Consider the following 18852-nt stretch of genomic DNA (forward strand, 5'->3'; position numbering starts at 1 on the left):
TGTCTCTGGCTGCCATGTAGGCCAGCTGTATAGAGTGATAAATTACAGTTCTCTTAGCCATCTCACCATTATATAGTTTCTATAGGCTACCTAACACTGAGGGCAGAGCAGCAGAAAGATCCATCCATCCATATTCTGTAGCCACTTGTCCTATGCAGGGTTGTGGGTTGTGCTGGAGCCTATCCCAGCTGTCTCAGGCTGAAGGCAGGGAAACACCCTGGACAGGTGGCCAGTCCATCACAGGGCAACACAGACAGACATACACATTCACACAAGTCTTTGGACTGTGGGAGAAACCAGAGCACAAGAGGAAACCCACGCGAACACAAGGAGAACATGCAAACTCCGCACAGATAGGCCCTGTTGAGCCAGGACTCAAACCTGGGACCTTCTTGCTGTGAGGTGATAGTGCTACCCACTGAGCCACTGTGCTTCCCGGCAGGAGGTTTACATTTTTTGTTCACAATTCTCAACCTCAACATAGATGCCATTTCATTGCATGTTCCAGAGGAACCATGAATTGTTGCTCTACACTTCTGAGCTGACAACTACACTGACACTTTTGACACATAAAGACAAATGTTGTTGTTGAACTGTGAGTCAGTCACTTTCAGTTTAAGTTTATTACCTCCAAAAGCTCAATTCAGTGGCTGTCCAACAGTAGAGGCAAGGGAGGCTGAGACTCCTCAAAAAATATTAATAATGACTGTAAGTGCTAAAGTGGTAATATTAACTGTTCTTTTAATCATTGTACATACTAATTTGCATAATTCATATATATTTAATTGTATTTATTTATTATTATTATTTTATTTATTTATATTTTACACTTTTATCCTAAGCCAGTTTTAATCACTGCACGATCGCCAGAGGCTGAAAGCATAAGGGCTCCTTACATTAGCAGGGCTGGACTGGAAGTACAAAAGGAAAAAATAAATAATTATAAAACCTACTGCAATCTTTTGTTATTCATCAATAATGATTTACATATCAGCCTCCCCAGAAAATAACCTCACTGACAACCACTGTATAAATTCCTCCTCATATTAATATATGTATATAGAGTAGTTCTAACACTACTTATGCAACATGAACTTTATAAAACTATTTTTAAAAGGTAAAGGAAATATAAATTTTAAAAATTGACCAGAATTTAACAAATGGCCTGAAGCAGCACTTTAGCTGTCACAGGTCTTGCCGTCAGAGATTTTCTCATACTTCAGGCCTCTCCAATCAGTTGATTAATCACCTGCTAGCTTGAGGCTAATGAGGTCATGAGGGTGTATTTAACCATGGCACTATTTAATTTTCTGCAATCAGAACATTAAAAATTACACTTTAGGCACACCATAATTTGACTTGGCATTAAATTACTAATAGCCTATAAACACAGGAGGCCCTATCTGCTCTGACAGGACTCAATTTACTGACTTGCTTCACTTTAAGGTACCTTAAGTGTCGTACAAATCCTTTTAATCTATTCTAGTAAATGTAATCTACTCTCAAACATGTAGGCATCCTTCTACCATATAGCCTGTTTTGTAATTCATATTACCAGACATTAAATCATCCTAAACATACACTTATTTATATAAACTGGCTTGGTCAATTTTCTAAGGCCTTATTATGTTAAATGGTACTTTGATGATGATTTTTGTCACAGAAAATGGAGACAATGCTGAATATCCCAGTAAATTGTTCACATTTGTCAAACATAGCAGACATATTACTCTGAAAAGAACAAATTACATAGATTTATTATTTACTGTAAGTGTGAAATAACCTGGCCTGTCAAACATGCAAGTTATTCAAATAATTGCACATACTGTACCTACGGGGAAGAATTTAATTAACTGTTGAAAAGAGAGGAAATACTTTTAATGTGTCATATTCTGGTGTCAGGGTATAGCAAAGTGCTCTGAAACTAATGTAAATAAATCAAATGAGTTCTGTGCACACCAATGTGAAACGCCAATTGAAAACTGCTCAATAAAGATAGATTTACAGATTGTTTTCAGGTATTTATTCAAATAATTATCAACAGACTGCCTATAATGTATTTCAATTATTCAAAAATCATCTGAAAAGAAAGCGAAAAGACAACCTTAATCTGCACATATTATTTTTCTTCTTTTTTTTTTTTTTATTGTTGAAAAGAGTTTCTTAACTTTGTAACATTGTCACATGTAATGATGGTCAAAAGCTTATTTCACTCCTACCTAAAATGTGATAATTTGTATATATGCGGTCCCTTTTTTTAATAATAAACAATAGAATTACTATTATAATCACTTTGAATTAACTACTAATAGTTTCTGCATATAGGAATTTAGCCACTTCTGTCTTTCCATTGCTGTCAAAAGTTTGCTCTTCTCTCTAAATGCAGCATCATCTGCCACCACTATGTTCCTCTTCTGCTGGTGACTAACTCGTGAAGGCCAGTCACCCCGCCAGCTCTTGACCAGCTCTTCCTCCATCTGTGACTGGCTAAGCGGAAGCCAGTCATCCCTAACCACCTGTTCTATTCCAGCCTTTGCTGTATCAAAATCTGGGACGGTCAACATCCGAATGCTCCAATCACGAAGTGAAATGGAGGGGTAGAGTAACTCCCACTGTTCACCTTTGGAGTCCTCTTGACCAATAGCAGGCAAGTTACTGTTTAGGAGAGGGACAGAGTCAAGAAACGTCATAACAATTATACATATAAAAAAATTTGAGATGCACAGTGCTCATACCTTTGCAGAGCACGAAGGTGAGGTTGGGGAAAGGCAGAGGTCATCAGAGTCAAACTCATCAATACTAAGAAGAACAGTGCAGGACGGGGAGACAGGGATAAAGCCATCATCTGTACATAAATACATAGACCATAGGAGATTACTTATGGACAGTTGATTGAGGCAGAGTAGCTACAGTAAAAGCATACTGTACAAAATGTTGATATTGAGTGAAATGTTCTTATATAATAAAAACTTGAGGCATGATGCTAATAGCTAGAATATTTTTCTGACTACAGGTGCCTTGAAATTAAACTCATTCATCAAGCAATCAGACTGAAATATATTTCAAACATACTCGTAAATTATTCACACCCTCACATTCTACAACAGCATATGACTTCAGACAGAAAAGCTAAATATTCATTGCTGCATTTCTATATATTTACACATCTGACAAAGTTCAATTGATATATCATAAATAGTTGATATCGGTTAAACTTAATTCTCTGCTTCCAAGGCTATGTAGACTAACATAGGCTTGTAAGCAGAGTAATATGTTTCAGAAAAAAGCTTTTCATTTGCATATACAATGTAATGTTGGAATATATATATATATATGGCAGGGTGGAGCCGGGTCGTGATTCTACACACCCGGTCCCTTATCAGGCTAATCAAGCCTCTGAGAGTGATAAAGGCCGACTGCGGAAGATGGTGAGGGAGAGAGAGATAGTTTATGATTGTCAAGCCGGTTCTCGACTCCTCCTTTCCATTGAACTGTGTTACAATATATATATATACACACACACACACACTGCTGGTCAAAACTTTTTGAAACACTTGACTGAAATGTTTCTCATGATCTTAAAAATCTTTTGATCTGAAGGCGTATGCTTAAATATTTGAAATAAGTTTTGTAGACAAATTATATAATTGTGCCGCCATATTCATGTATTTAATTATAAAACTAAAATGTAATTCGTTTTTGAGATTGATGACTTGACCAAATAAAAAAGTAGCCAATAAGTGCCCAACATAGATGGGAACTCCTTCAATACTGTTTAAAAAGCATCACATGGAGATAACTCAAGAAGCTGGTTAAGGAAATGTCAAGAGTATATATGATAACTCTGAGCAAAGTGTAACTACTTTGAAAATGCTAAAATATAACACAGTTTAGATTTATTTTGTTTTTTGATTATTCTCTCACAACTTAATTCCCAAAGTTCCATTTATGTTATTCCATAGTTTTGATGACTTTATTATTATTCTGAAGAAAAAAATTATAATAAAGGATTAGTGTTTCAAAACTTTTGACCAGTAGTATATATATATATATATATATATATATATAGAGAGAGAGAGAGAGAGAGAGAGAGAGAGAGAGAGAGAGAGAGATACAAAATAAAATAAAATATATATACACTATTTTTATTCCAATTTTACATTGTATATGCAAATATTCTAAACAAAAATAGAGGAAAACCAGTAAAAGTAGTTGATTTTTGTTGTTAGTCTACGTAGACTAGGAAGCAGAGAATTAAATTTAACCAATATCAACTATTTATCATATATCAATTGAACTTTGTCGGATGTGTAAATATATAGAAATGCAGCAGTGAATATTTAGCTTTGTCTGTATAATATACTGTTTAACATATATGTATAATTAGAACAAAAACAAAATTAAATTAATAATTAAACATGTTTTCTGTTACCCTTTATTTTGGAGGCGTTTATCAGAGGACTGTAAATACTAATAGTTATCTCAAATAAAAACAATTAAAAATAGTTGACTCAACTTAAACATTATTTTTTCCTATTCTTACTAGTTTTAATTTACTGTTACTCTATAAACTCTAAAGTTGTCATCAATAAAAACAATCAAGTGTTCCTAATTCAACATGACTTGAAATGTCACATTTTGGAATCATAACTCAAATATATACATTCTTTAAACTTTGGCTAAAAATGATCAAGTAAAAAAGTTGCTGCTTTGTGTGATACCCATAAGCCCTTGTGCTTGAATAAATGATATAAATGTTCAAGTGAATGGAACTTACAGAGAAATATAAAATTGTTAGAAAACATTAATTTCGTTTGAATTCTTATTACTATTATTGTTGTTTTGTTGTAGCTGGTTGATAGTTGTGTGAAGTCTCCATTAGGGTGATTAGTGTTACCTCTGGTGAACTTGGAGCCTGTTAAATATCATTTTTCTCTACTCAATAGTCCTGTACAAAAGTGCAGATTTATGTGCACTAAGAAGTACTGAGGAGAATCCAATGTGCCTTAAACGTAACCTAGGGTCCAGTCATAATTTCCCTTGCACTTTATAAGACCAGCTATAACTCAATTTAAATAATTAAATATAAACATTGACACTTTAACCACAGATTAATTGTTTACTTGTAACTAGTAAACTATACTAAAATAATTAATTTTAGTTTACTTGACCAAATAAGTACGTTTACTTAGAAAAAAGCATGGAAACTGATCACCTTAAAAACTCGAAGTAAGGTCAACTAATTAAGTTAAGGAGGAATTCAATTATATAAATGAATAATATGAAATTATGTGAAATATATGAATTACAAAGTCTCTGTAAACAAGTCTGTAAAAAATATACAGCAATTAGAAATGTATTTAATTTATTAACAAATGATAATTTGACATTATATTATAATATTTACTGTACCTTTTTGGAATTGTTCTTCCTCTTTGTTTTCTGTTGATGTAGTGCTATTCTTGGTCTCCAGCCCGTGGTGTCAAGAAAGCAGTCTGTCTTCTGTGACTCCAAACGGGTTTGCAACTCTTCCATTCAATGTTTCAACAAGGTTGTTTGATATATTTACAGTATGTCTATGTGTCTAATATTTATTTATTAATATTTATCTCTTTTTTTTTTTTTTGGTTAATTGTTGGCTTCTAGAGCTACCTTAAACTCTGTATGCAGGGCTGTAATGCATTATCAGGTGCATGTGTAAATATGCACAGGATTTGGTTGTGTGGGATTATATATACCTCTTTTTTGTCAGAAGATGTAGGGGGAAGCAGACAAGATAAAAAGCCATGTGTCATTCTCCTTTTTGAAATACACACAGAGTTGAAACAGAGCAGGCCACACCCCTGGATTTCCTGTTTGGATGGGGACTTAAAATAGAGAATAGAATCAGAAGAGAGAAAAAATATGTTAGGACGTCAGAGCATCTAATGATGTCTCAAATAAATAAATAAATAAGGTTTGGAAAGTGCCACATGATCACAAAATCATGATTAGAACTAGCTCTTCCAGCTTTTCTGTACTATGACGAATAATGTCCTTTAGCCACTGTTGACTCAAGCGTGTGACCTATCTGTACCTGGGCGTAACCAATAGGATCATAAGTTAAAAGTGAAGGGTTGGTAATGAGGACCCTGAACCGGATTTGAAGTGATATCTTTGCTGTCCTGAGGCAGCCCACGCACACGTTCAGATTCTAGGCCAAGAAAAACGTCACTCTCATTAAATTTGAAAGATCCTCTAGGCTCCTGTCAATCACTCTGCATCCTCCACAAGACAATTTGTCGCATTTTACACCACCACAGCTAGGATTTCACCTCAGAAAGACTTGCCGCAATTAAGTGACTGCTAAAAAGATCATTTGCAAATATCAAAAAAAAATTGTGCTTTGCCAATAGTATGGATAAAAAATGATTTTTTATTTATTTATACATTTTCATTATACAACCAAATCTTACTTAAACCAGAACATTCACAAAGTTTTAGCCTTTTGACTCAAAATGAACATACCATTTCTAGATCACTAATAAGCAAATGAGCAATTTTTTGACATTGACCATGTTTAATCCTTTGTACATACAAAATATGAAATTAATTTAATTTTTTTAATTAGAAATCATGCAAAATAAATGCATTTTTACAATTGGTCCAAGATTTCCACACCTCACTGTATATATTATGTTATGTTATGTTATGTTATGTTATAATTTTAACATGCTCTTGGAATGCCTCTTTTCCAATTAAATTCAAGGACCGGAACTAACTGTTAAGACCTATAATATATTGTATTTAAATTGTTCACCCAAAAATGAAAATTCAGTCATTGTTTACTCACCCCTGTTTTGTTATAACCCCATATGACTTTCTTTCTTTTTCTTAACACAAAGGGAGAAATTGTGAAAACATTTTGTGCTTAGTGATGTCATACAATGGCTTATGGTTACCAGCTCTTCAAGCTTCAAAAGGACACAAAAGAATAATTCAAAAGTCTAATAAATTATTCCATGAAACTCATGATTGTTATGAAAGCATACGATAAGGTTTGGTGAAAACCCGAAATCGAATGTATGAACTGCCATTCTATGACATTTTCATAGAACATTTCATCACATTCTCCCCTTGTGTTAAAAAAAAAGAAAGAAAGTCATATAGAGTTAGAACAACACAGGGGTAAATTATGACTGAATTGTCATTTTTGGGTTTCCCTTTAATGTAGTATAATTAATTTCAACGTGAAGAACACACATTCTACATAGATAACATCCATTCCTTGTAAGAAAAAAAAAATCATTTTCATTCAACATATTTTAAATGAGACAGCTTCGGTAACAAGCCTTTTGTTTTTCGAAGCTGACTAGTGAGGTCTCATTTAAAATAATGGGCAATGGTGGTGAGTGCAAGGTTCAGATGAGCAGGTCTTGACAGTCATTATAGAGAGCGGCAACAGCAGCGAGGTCGGTCTCATCGGACATGAGTTGAGAAACAAGAACAAGAGCAGGAAGGACAGAATAAGGGCTTGAGGTGGATGATGTCAGGAGATTCAATGGACAGAGGCCGAAGAGATGATCTGAAGTATTTGGCAAACTCTGGCTTCATTTTGCTTGCAATCCATAAGTCTGGAAGTCATAAATTCATCCGCCATTTACCACATGTTGTGAGTCATGTGCATTTTTACACAAGCAAGCACTCTCTCTTCTCTCTTAATCCACACCTCCTCTTTTTCACATCCTCATCAAAACCTCAGGATTTTTAATGTGCACAAAATATGAAAGACTTAATCAATGGCTGACAGCAGCAAAATGAAAGCAATACTTATTCCAAAAAAGAAATACATCTTTCCAAACTCGCATTGCTTTCTTTTTTCCGTGGAACATAAAAGGAGATACTCATACAATGAATGGTATAAAATAGTGAACACAACAAATTTTTCAGTGAAAACGTTTGTTTATCACGCAAAGATATCTTAGGGCTTCAGAAGACTTGAAAAACAGTGCATGAGTCATTTGGACTAATTTTATGATGCTTTGTTCTTTACAGCCTACTTTCACTGATATAATAGAGCAGCTCAAACACAATGTTAAACTTTTCCTTAGGTGTTCTTTTGAAAAAAGGAAGTCAAACTGGTTTGGAACGACATGAGGATGGGTAAAGGATGACTGAATTTTCATCTCTGAGTTAACTATTTCTTTAAACATCTCTTCATAGTAATTTAATCAAGGAAATATTTAATATTTCAGGGAAACATTGAAGACATTTCATATGTTAAACATTTACACTTATGCATTTGGCAGACGCTGTTATCCAAAGCGGCTTACAGTGCACTTATTACAGGGACAATCCCCCCCGGAGCAACATGGAGTTAAGTGCCTTGCTCAAGGACACAATGGTGGTGGCTGTGGGGATCGTACCAGCAACCTTCTGATTAACAGTTATGTGCTTTAGCCCACTATGCCACCACCACTCCACTAAACACGTACTCGTTGTGAAGAGATGAATAGCTGACACCATACATTTGCATCATATATGCCTGCAGTAATCTCATGTATAATACGGTCAGTATCAATGCCTCACTCCTTTGTCATTGATATGCAATAAACAGAGATGTGTTCAAATGCCTCCAGTCATCTAACAGAGTGGCTCCAATACACAGAATTCCAATGTTTGATAACCATTTATTGAATGTGCCAAAGAGCTCAAAGCTGTGGTGCTCTCCTAAATCTGACAAAACACCCCCTCTTCGGTTTAGTCAAAGATCCCTCTTGCACAAACATGAACATGTTGCTTTTGTTAAATCGCACTCTCGCACAAACTAATGTGAGGGTTTCTTTTAACAATCAGAGATGTTCTGATTAACCCCTCTTCCATTTAGATTATCTTTACTGCAACTTAAAGTGTTAGTTGTAGAACATGTTAAATTCAATCTTTCATTCTTTGTTTCTGCTTAAAAATCCCACTGTTCATTTGGCAACAGTAGTTCGAAAGTTCTGCTGGTGAAATCAGTCTGAGCCTACTGCAATTTGAACCACTGCCCCCAGTGGCTGAAGCTGGAAGTGTTGTTGAATGTATTAGCATGTATGAGCTCCCGTGTTCAGGCAAAATGTCCACAGAGTGGCGCCAAAAGAGAGTTGTATTTTTAGGTGTAAATGATCAAATACAGTCAAAAGGCATGTCAATTTCATTAACTTTAACCCAAACCCCAGCTCCTTTTATACCCCCATGTCCAGGGGAGTGGCATGCAAATTCCACTCGCCAATTCTCATCCACTCGCAGTATCAAATACAAAGCCAAATACCGGACATTTAGAGGCAATTTTGAAATCCTGACAGCTTTTTTCAGGTCTGAAAACATAAAGAATTGGCAACAGACTCTAAAAAATGTCCACAACTCCTTACAAATAAACCTGTGGACCATAAATAATAAAGGGAACGTTGCTCACAGCAGGCAATTTAAAGTCCGATAATGACTAAAGACATTTATTGTTGAATTTAAATTGTTGTTTTACATCTGCCGTCTTCAGTCAGTCAATTAAATGCTGCCAAACAGCCATTTTAAGTTGCTTTTTTTTTATGGATATGAGTCTAGTAGATTGTACTCCTATGTTCATATGTTATATTTTGATATTTGTGCGTTTAAGCTTCAGTTTCAAGTGAATTGAAAGTTCATGTTCAGTTTGTGACATCTGTTCATTAAAGCACCACGTGGCCTCCGTCCGTATATATAGCAACAGATCCAGTACTCACATGTGCAAGAGTTTTCCCATTCAGGCTTACAAAATCTTACGAAAAACTCTTATATATTTATATAATATTAATTTATAACAATATATATTATATTTTTGCCACATTTTTTAACTGTGAATTCTAAATTCTTACAGTTAAATTAACCATGATATTTTTAATCACAGTTAATAGTAAAACCGTACAATCGTGGCATCACTATTTCAATGCATACTCTTAAATATTTATACACTGTATCATATCAAACATTCAGAAAAAGCATTAGGGTTAATATCCTTGCTATTTCATTGCCAAACATATACTTATGGCCCTTCCCTTAGGTACAGGCTCATTTTATTAAACCGCCTGCATCAGGCCGTTGTAATTTACCATAAATTCACAAGCACATTCATTATAAATAAACTGACTTCCCGACTGGGTTCTGTAGTAGTTTCTTGTGCCAATTTTGTGAGAAATCACTCAGCATCTTTGGGGTTTTGATTTCAGAAGAATAGACTTTATTATCACACAATAAAGCCGAGTTGCCTACGGTGAAACCACAGTAACAACAACTGAACCATCTCTGGTTTGGTTTTACTTAAATACAGCTCCTCAAACAAGGTGGGGTTACATGCATTATCTATCATGCTCTTTATTGACTCTGGTCTTGACCATATTAAGAAGTAACAGAACCACCTTTGGAAAAGATCAATTCTCCCCCCAAGTAATGCTATTTATGTTTCTGCACACACAGTCAAATAGTCAAACATATGTTGAGCACACATTCATCACGTCCACAGTAAACTGCATGTTTGCCCATCAGACATAACTGTGGTACAAATCAACAATGTTTTCACTGATTACTCCTGATTAACTTGATAAAAATATACTACATATTCCCTCCTCTGTGACTTTTTATAGTCACAAATTAACATTTAAGCGTGTACATGCTCCTGGTTTGGTCTTGTTTTTGGTTGTCACAGTTATGTAGAGTGTATTAAACAAAATATTCATCATAATTTTAAGAGTTCTTGCTTGTAGTGTAGATGTCTTCAACCCAGATACTTTGCGCATCGTAGAGGGTCACCCTTTGGGGAGAGGTTAGCCAGCACTTACACCCAGGGCATGGTTCTTCATATCTTATATATTCATTGGAGGAATCAATTTCCTCCCAAGTTGGTCTTTCTGTCCATTCAAGGTAGGTGCCATTGCCTTGGGCCATTCACATCAATCAAAGTCATCTGCTTTACTGTTGCTCGAATCCAAAATTATTTTACTAAGGATCACACAGACTCTTATTCCTTCCACAATGTTATTATCCAGATATTATATTAATTTTAGTTAATTGTGCACCCCATTTCTTTTGGCAATCAGGCCATGTTAATTTTTAGTCACCCCCATGTTTTCTTTTTCCCCTCTTCATTATTATTAAAATGTACATGAGTTCAATAAAAGCATAAACAAAAATATTTTTTTAATCCTTCATCATGCAAACAGTCCATGGTTTGCTTAATGCTTCTTTAATAATTTAGGCACTTCTTTGTATGCAACGGTTCTCAAAGCTTTACCTCCAAAATCAATCTATAATTGATTTTCTACACAGGGTGTGAACCCCTGATAACACAGTGATAGCATGCTTGTTATTCATCGCTGTGATAAAATATTTTAATAAAGCGGTTATTAAGACACAGTCGGGTTGAGTGGAACTCACAACTATTGGCAGGTTTCTTCTAGACCTCCCTTTTGATGCTTCTTTTCTAAAAGCATCCATCCACTTCCTTAAACCCAGTTCACCCTTCTTGGGCATGTTTCCAGGGCGGTGGCGCCCTGTCTTAGGCAGCTCTCATTTTGCAATTGGAGAGTCTTTACCCGTCATTGGGTCGTCACCTCTTGCCACTGGAGAGTTTTACCCATCATTGGGTTATCATCTCTTGTCTCTGGTCTCGGTACCGCTCAGTCCTATTTTCCAATCTTTAATAATCTGGTATCAGCAAACAGCTATTTTCCATTGTTTCAGGGAGCATCACCTGAGAACCATCACAGCCAATGGAGCCATCTACAACTGCTCAAACACTGAGACAGTCCAAAACATGGTTTAATTCACAAAGCATTATTCAAAGTTCAACAATCTATTGAAATTGTCCAAATTAAAAGTAAAATGTTACAATTGAACTCATCTACAGTTCACTAATTTCCATTTAAGTTGTTATATTTTCTCATTTAGCAAAGGTCATAAAAGACCTTGTCTCTTGGTGAAGACTAACCATCAGAACAAATCAAAATACAGGGTCGCCTCCGTCAGCTTCTAAGATGCTTAATTTAAATCATCACTTTAATTTAATCATTTCTAAGTAGTTTTCGAACCTACATTTATTCTTCCAGATGTACATTCAACCAAATCTCTTATCTTTAGTATGAACACTTCACTTCAAATTGCCCTCTGAAAATAAAAAATCTTTAATCATGATGAGGAAAGCTGTTTGAACCTTTCCTTCATATTACTGTATCTAACATTATTGTCAAATCACATCATTTTCCATATAAAAGAAAATAAAACAATTTAGTGATATGGTTTTAGCCCACTTAAAAGACCTAAACTGAGAGCGAGAGGGAAAGAATTTTGAGAGAGAGATTGCACTCCTACACTGTTGTTACAGTTATTCCTCTTTTCTTTCTTAGAAAATGACAATAACACATTTATGTAATTCTACAACAGTGAGAATAGTGATAAATGTAATTTAATGAAATAATATAATCAAATATATTTCATTATATTATCTTCTTTCAACCTTTTCCAGCCATTTTAAACCATCTTCAAGAAAACTTCTGGAATTTCTACTTCTCTTATCCCTTCCCTCCTTGCGCAATAAAAATAATGCGCATTTGTATTCAGACCATTGAGAAATGTAAGTTTTCGTTTTAAATCAATAAACTTTCTTATGATTACTTTCTCCCTTTTCTTACTCTTTCTCAGGAGAAGGAACTTGCATTATGTCAAATAAACCAACATAAATCACCTTTTTAAATTAACAGAAAATAAATTAAAGATTTTAAACAAAATAAAATAGTAAAGTGGCACAATGGAAGTTCAGACAAATATCTTGTGTTTTGCAATAATTGATCAGTAAAATACATTATGTCCTTTGAATTTCTTACAAGTCTAATTTTTATATCCTAATGTTAGCATCATTTAATAATATGATTTTTCAGTTATTATCCTCTTATACTTATCAGTATTTCATGATCAATTGAGGGCTTGAGACGAAGAACCATATAAGTCCATATTTTCAAATTTTGAATAATAACATTTTTTTAATTTGGACTCTGAATATTATATTATTATTATTTTTTTGACTTGAAGATAGACAACAAAAGCTTCACAATTCTAATGAGATAAGATTTTTTAGTATCAATCTTAAAAATAAAAAGTTAGAGTAATTTACATTTCTGGAATGTGGAAGAACAGTATATGTCCAGTTAATGTGGAATAACAGTATAAGTCCAATTCATCATATCACTTTAAACCACTGGAGATTTGATTCCTTTATCTTAGTTTTAATACAGTAACAGAACCTTAAAGAAAATATTAAGCATTTCTTTCTTTCAATTTCTTTTATTTTTTGCCAACGTAAATCATAGAACAAAAACACGGACAATACAGTACGAACAATGAACAATACATAGGCCTACTTATATTGCAGAAAATAGACATCAGTACAAACAATAAACCGTACATACAATCAACAAGACATACAAACAATAAACAACAGTAATAACTGTAAACAATACATATTTACAATACAGACATACATCATCATCATTCCATGCTATGGTTCCATATGCTAGTTTACCATTTTATAATACATTTCATAAATCACCCCATTCATTCATTTACTAAATAAATAACTATATATTCCTATTATACAACATAAGATAAGGCATACAAGATAAGCTACAACTACTATTATGATTAATGTTACACAATATACACAATGTACCCCACCTTACCCTGCACATGACCTACACATACCAGGCTACTCTTCACATTCTAATGTCCCATAAAATGCTTGGGCCTCTGCTGGCATGTAGGCTAGCATTTTCATAAGATCCCGGTGCTTCTCCTTCTTGACGGGCAGAGGGTCCTCGTAAGCACGAGCATACGTGGTGGAGAACAAGGGAGCTGGAGGTGGTTGATTCTTCCTCTGTTTGGTGATCAGCCAGGTCTTCCATCCCTCGTAGAGGCTGTGGCTCCCTTTTGTGTGGACACACCATGGATCAGCAGCTGAAATCATTATTCAACAAGAAATTCAATAAAGATTCTTCTTTCACGCACATATCCCCAACACTGTTAATCTCAGAAAACCAACTCTTTAGTTTTTTACCTGTCACTTTCAACCACATCATGGATGTGATTAGCAAGCCAGGTGGACGCTTTAATGTTGCATCAGGGAGCTGCCTGAAGTCCGCACATTTCATCTCAATTACTTTGAATGGATGCTGCTGCCTTGCTCCACGGATCATCTCGGCGACATCGCTGGGGGTGTGGAGTGTGGACACCTTACGCCTCTTGTCCAGCGTGGCAAAGGAACGGTCACAGGGAAGGAAGGAGTGACCAGACACCATGAACTTCTGCTCTATCTGACTGAAGTACCCTCTAGATACTGAGCAGGGCCATGAGGTTTAGGACTCGCCAGTTGTTGTTCTGCCCACAGCATCGGTCACTATAGATGACGAGCTTCGTTCCTTTGCCTGGACAAGGGGAGCGAAAGATGTTTCTGCCCACTTCAAAAGACAGCTTGCCACCTCGATGGAACCTCTGTGAGCGATGCCCTCATGCCAGAGGCACATTGTAGGAGGATTGTCAGTGCCCATCTCCTGGATACAGAGGTTGTAGTTGGCCAGCTGTCGTTGATAGTACACGTTGGAGTGTGTCAGGTTTGGCGTGAACACTACCCCCTGCATGTCGATACAAATGACATGGCAGTCATCATTGGCTTTGGCCCTCGCTGTGTCAGCCTGCAACTGGGTGTACGCTTTTTCAGCTTTCCGGTGGTGAAGCTCACTCTCAGCTGCGATCTTCAACCTTTCTCCATCTGTTGTAGCAGCTGTTAATTTTGAGAACAGGGCGTCACATTTCGCACAAGTGTCACTTCTTGGCTGCCCAAAACTGAGGTTCTGCTGCTTGAAGAGGTCCCTATAGAGCCAGAACTTTGCAGTGGATGTTGGATTGTTTTCCTTGTACAGGCGGAACATGCGGAGCAGGTTTAAATCAGGGCTCAGGTACTCCCTCTCCACATCTCCCTTCATCCGTGAGTAGTGGTTCGGTTGGTGTGGGAAGCTCAAGATATGCTCTCTTATCCCTCTCTCACTGCAGGATGAATGCTATGAGGCCTAAAAAATAAACAATGAACAAGGGAAATATAATAAACTATGCTGGTCTGTTTTGCACAATTGCATTGTTTCTGTGACCATAAATGTATAATTCTAAACCTTCTTCTAAACTATAGGATTTTGTTTTTCACATACAGTCATTAAAGGGATACTTCAGGATATAGCATTAAGCTTTGTATCATTAGAAAACCGAATTATTTTTGTATTTTCGAATTACCATGCTTTCCTCCCTCATATCCCCCTGAGATGAGAGATTTATGTATTTTTTGTCTGGAAAAAATCCTCCGATGACGCAAAAATCGTCATTGTTTACATGCACACATTTTGTTTCAATCTAACTGAATTTATTCCGATTTGTGAATCTGAATGTAGTGTTTACATGAATGCCAAGCATGTGATCGATTGATGTGTGCGTTTTAGCATTGCAATCTGGAAGTTGTTGTCTTTCATCCCCATAAATCAAAAATAAATTTTCTGGCTTTTCTCAGTCTAGAAGGCTCCAAATTCAAAAATAATTTCACATTTCTACTACATAAATGACCCATTTTAAATACATTAATCTTTCCAGAGCTGAAGTATCCCTTTAAGATCCACATGTTGTAATGATACAAAGAATAATCATACATTACATTTGCATAGCACTTTACCTCTGATATCGATCTCAAAGTTCAAAAATATGTTTCCTGACTGGGCAACAACAGTGAGCTGAATCCTAACCATTATGGTACGTGCACGCTGGCGTTATAGGGTGGAAAGGCACCCGACGCCTTATAATGCCAGCGTCCAGTGCACCATTAGACCAGGGAATGTTGTAAGGCAACGGATGCTGACAATGGTGCAGCTTTAAAAACTAACAGGACGAGAGCATGAGGTCCTTCAAGATTTTTTTTTTTTTACTTACCTGTTCTTGTGTTTTCCTCTGAAGTCCTCTAATGTAGACCTGACTTTATCTACCTGCTCTGTTCCCTCAGACTGACTGCTTAACTTTTCTTGAATAACCTTTTCAAAGATAAGTAACTTTAAATAAATATGTTATGGACAATGTATCTAATTAAAATCATGCATGTAATACAAAATTAACAAACGGAAAAGGCTAGGCTATATAAAACTTGCCTGTAGGCGACTGTTGGTCAGTTGAAAGACTGACATAAATGTGAGCTTACAAACAGCAAGTCTTTGGCCTCCTTGTTGCACATGGTCTTGAAGATGTACTTCCTCTTAGTTATCTCAGTTTCAGGCCCACGTGGTCGTCTGCGACTCACCTTGTGCTAGAAGTAAAAAGACATGAAGTAAAAAGACATTTACCATAGCGTAGCAGGCTAGCCATAGTGTAGAGCTGTCAAGTTAAGGTCATTAAGTACGTGAGTAGGCTTTGGTTAGGAGAATGAATAAGCCATGTGTATGCCTTTTAGGGCACCAAAGCGCTGTGGTCTGTAATGCACTTGGTGGCCTACTTGATGCCGATCATCCTTCAACCATCCTCACAAAATTTAACATTTACAGTGATCAGGCACATGTGCAGTCTTAGTGAATTGAAGGCATACAGTAGTATTCAATTCACTGGTTATGTCATGGGCCTACATTGTGATGCATTGCATACTGTTGACATGATATGGTCATGAATTGCTTAAGTTAGCCTACCTGCTCCAAACCAGAGAGAATGATAGCCTGCTGCCTCTCATAAGAGACAGCATAAAACTCTGTGAAGAGCTGGAGTTTTCTTTGTTCTGTTAGGCTTGAACACTGCCTGGGACACGTCTCATTGCACACCTTGCCCTTAACAAAAACAAGGTCACATTAGCTGGGTTTTTTTTTTTTTTTAGCTATAGAACACTAGAGCTATTAGCAGCTATTAAGGTTACTAGCTAGAATATATAACAGCTTACACAATCAATGCATTTTTTTATTATTACCTTTTATTTATTTATTGTATTTAATGAGTAACAAACATAGCATAGCATACAATATTACAAAACAAAGTGTTGAATTAAATGGTAACAGGGGATCCAAAAAATATATCAAAATATTTTAAACACGTCAATTACTTTTTTTTTTTTTTTTTTACCAATTTCAGTGAAGACATAAAGCAATCAAAGTCTAATTTTCTTAGCTTTCATTTCGACCTATTCATGACTTGATTCGCTAAACAGTCCGAGCTGTATGAACATTAGTATAACGTTAGACGCCCATATGCCCCCTGACTGTAACCAGCTACGTTACAAAGTAACTGGCCAGCCAGCTAACATTAGGGACATCAAACGCAGCTAAAATGTTTCGATTAATTTATCCGTGGTTATAAGGAGTAGTCTACAGCATTCATTTCGACCCATTCATGAATTGATCCATTAAACAGAGTGAGCTATATGAATAAACTGTAGCCTACACGCCCCTCTGACTGTAACCGCAAAAGTTAGGTAGATACTTTGTATAGGGTTCTTTCACTCACCTCTTTCGGTGGACTTTTTCCTCGTTTTTGCTCTCCTCTCCAGTTCACATATGGTTTCCCAGCATCCCTCAAAGACTTCCTTGCTCTGTCCTTCCATTCATTCATGTTCGCTCTCCTTTTTTTGCCGAGGTTTTGCCTTTTAATGTCCGCAGCGGACATGAAAGCAACCGCCGTCTCCATTTTTCGTTAGTGGACATAAACGGTTTTTCCGCGTGAGACTATTTTAAAATTTAAAATACAGAGTTTTGGTCGCGCGAACACCCCCCCAAAGTGATTATGTATACAAAGTGGCACACATACATTCAAGTCACATGATTATCTCAATTTTTGTTTTTTTGGACTTATACGGTTGTTCGTCGCATGAACACAATTATTCAGTTAAATAGCAGAGACAGATGTCAATGTGCATAAACTGTATACCTCTAAAATACTCCTGATTAACTTGATAAAAAATATACTACAGTTCATGAAGGGGTTAATTCATACAATATGACTATAGTTCATATATTCATTCTGAGTGCTCCCCTCCTGGCCCAACATGAGGGTCACTCACTTGCGGCATACTCAATTCGGTTGCCATCCCATGGGACTGTTTCCTCTGGAAGTTTATGTTGTGTAGTGCGTTGTAATGGGATTCTGTTCCCCTATAAGCATTAGCAAGCAATGTAAAGTGTACTGAGTCGTAAGGGAACGTCTCAGTTAAGGGAAAGGAAAACGAGACATTGCAAATGCTGTACACACTACAAGTCTCAGAGTTCTTCTGAGGTGCGAGCGATGTGTTCCTTGTCCCTCAGTCAGAACGTCCTGAGGAATGGTGTTTGCGCACCTGTTTTTATAGCGGACAGCTTCGTGCCTAAAAAGGCGGGGCTCAAACACCATAGCCAATATTAGAATATTGCTGTTATTGTAGAGAGGTTTCAACTAGGTCATGTGGAAAGACACTCCCATATGCGTTGGCACACAATGTCTCATTTCCTTCTCAGGGGACCGAGGTTACGTACGTAACCGATTGGACTTCAACCTGAACAGGTCTATTATACTGTAGCTCTACATATCTGTACAAATGCACACCACTCTGCACATGTAGATGGCAACTTTCTATATACTGTTCTCTGTTTGTGTAATTCTTGTAATTCTGTGAGTATTTGAAACTTTTGTTTCCAGGTCAAATTCCTGGAATATGTGAGCACATTTGTCCAATAAACCTTATTCACAGCAGCACCATCTTTGATTTTTGACAGGAATGACAATGATACTCTTCAACAACACAGACTCCTCAATGTGGCATAATGCAGTTTAAAG

At 36.2% G+C, this 18852-nt stretch overlaps 1 protein-coding gene across 1 annotated transcript; it reads right to left on the reverse strand.

Moving 5' to 3' along the window:
* Positions 1–2220: 2220 nt before the first annotated feature.
* Positions 2221–5676, reverse strand: pth2 (parathyroid hormone 2). Its single transcript, XM_052146132.1, has 3 exons — positions 5413–5676; positions 2736–2845; positions 2221–2655 (listed from the first exon to the last, which is right to left on the reverse strand). The coding sequence occupies exons 1-3, from the start codon at positions 5533–5535 to the stop codon at positions 2289–2291; spliced, it is 600 nt and encodes a 199-aa protein (XP_052002092.1). The 5' UTR covers positions 5536–5676; the 3' UTR covers positions 2221–2288.
* Between the last annotated feature and the right edge of the window lie 13176 nt (positions 5677–18852).

The sequence above is a fragment of the Xyrauchen texanus genome, chromosome 16 (genome assembly GCF_025860055.1).
Source record: "Xyrauchen texanus isolate HMW12.3.18 chromosome 16, RBS_HiC_50CHRs, whole genome shotgun sequence".
NCBI classification, from domain to species: domain Eukaryota; kingdom Metazoa; phylum Chordata; class Actinopteri; order Cypriniformes; family Catostomidae; genus Xyrauchen; species Xyrauchen texanus.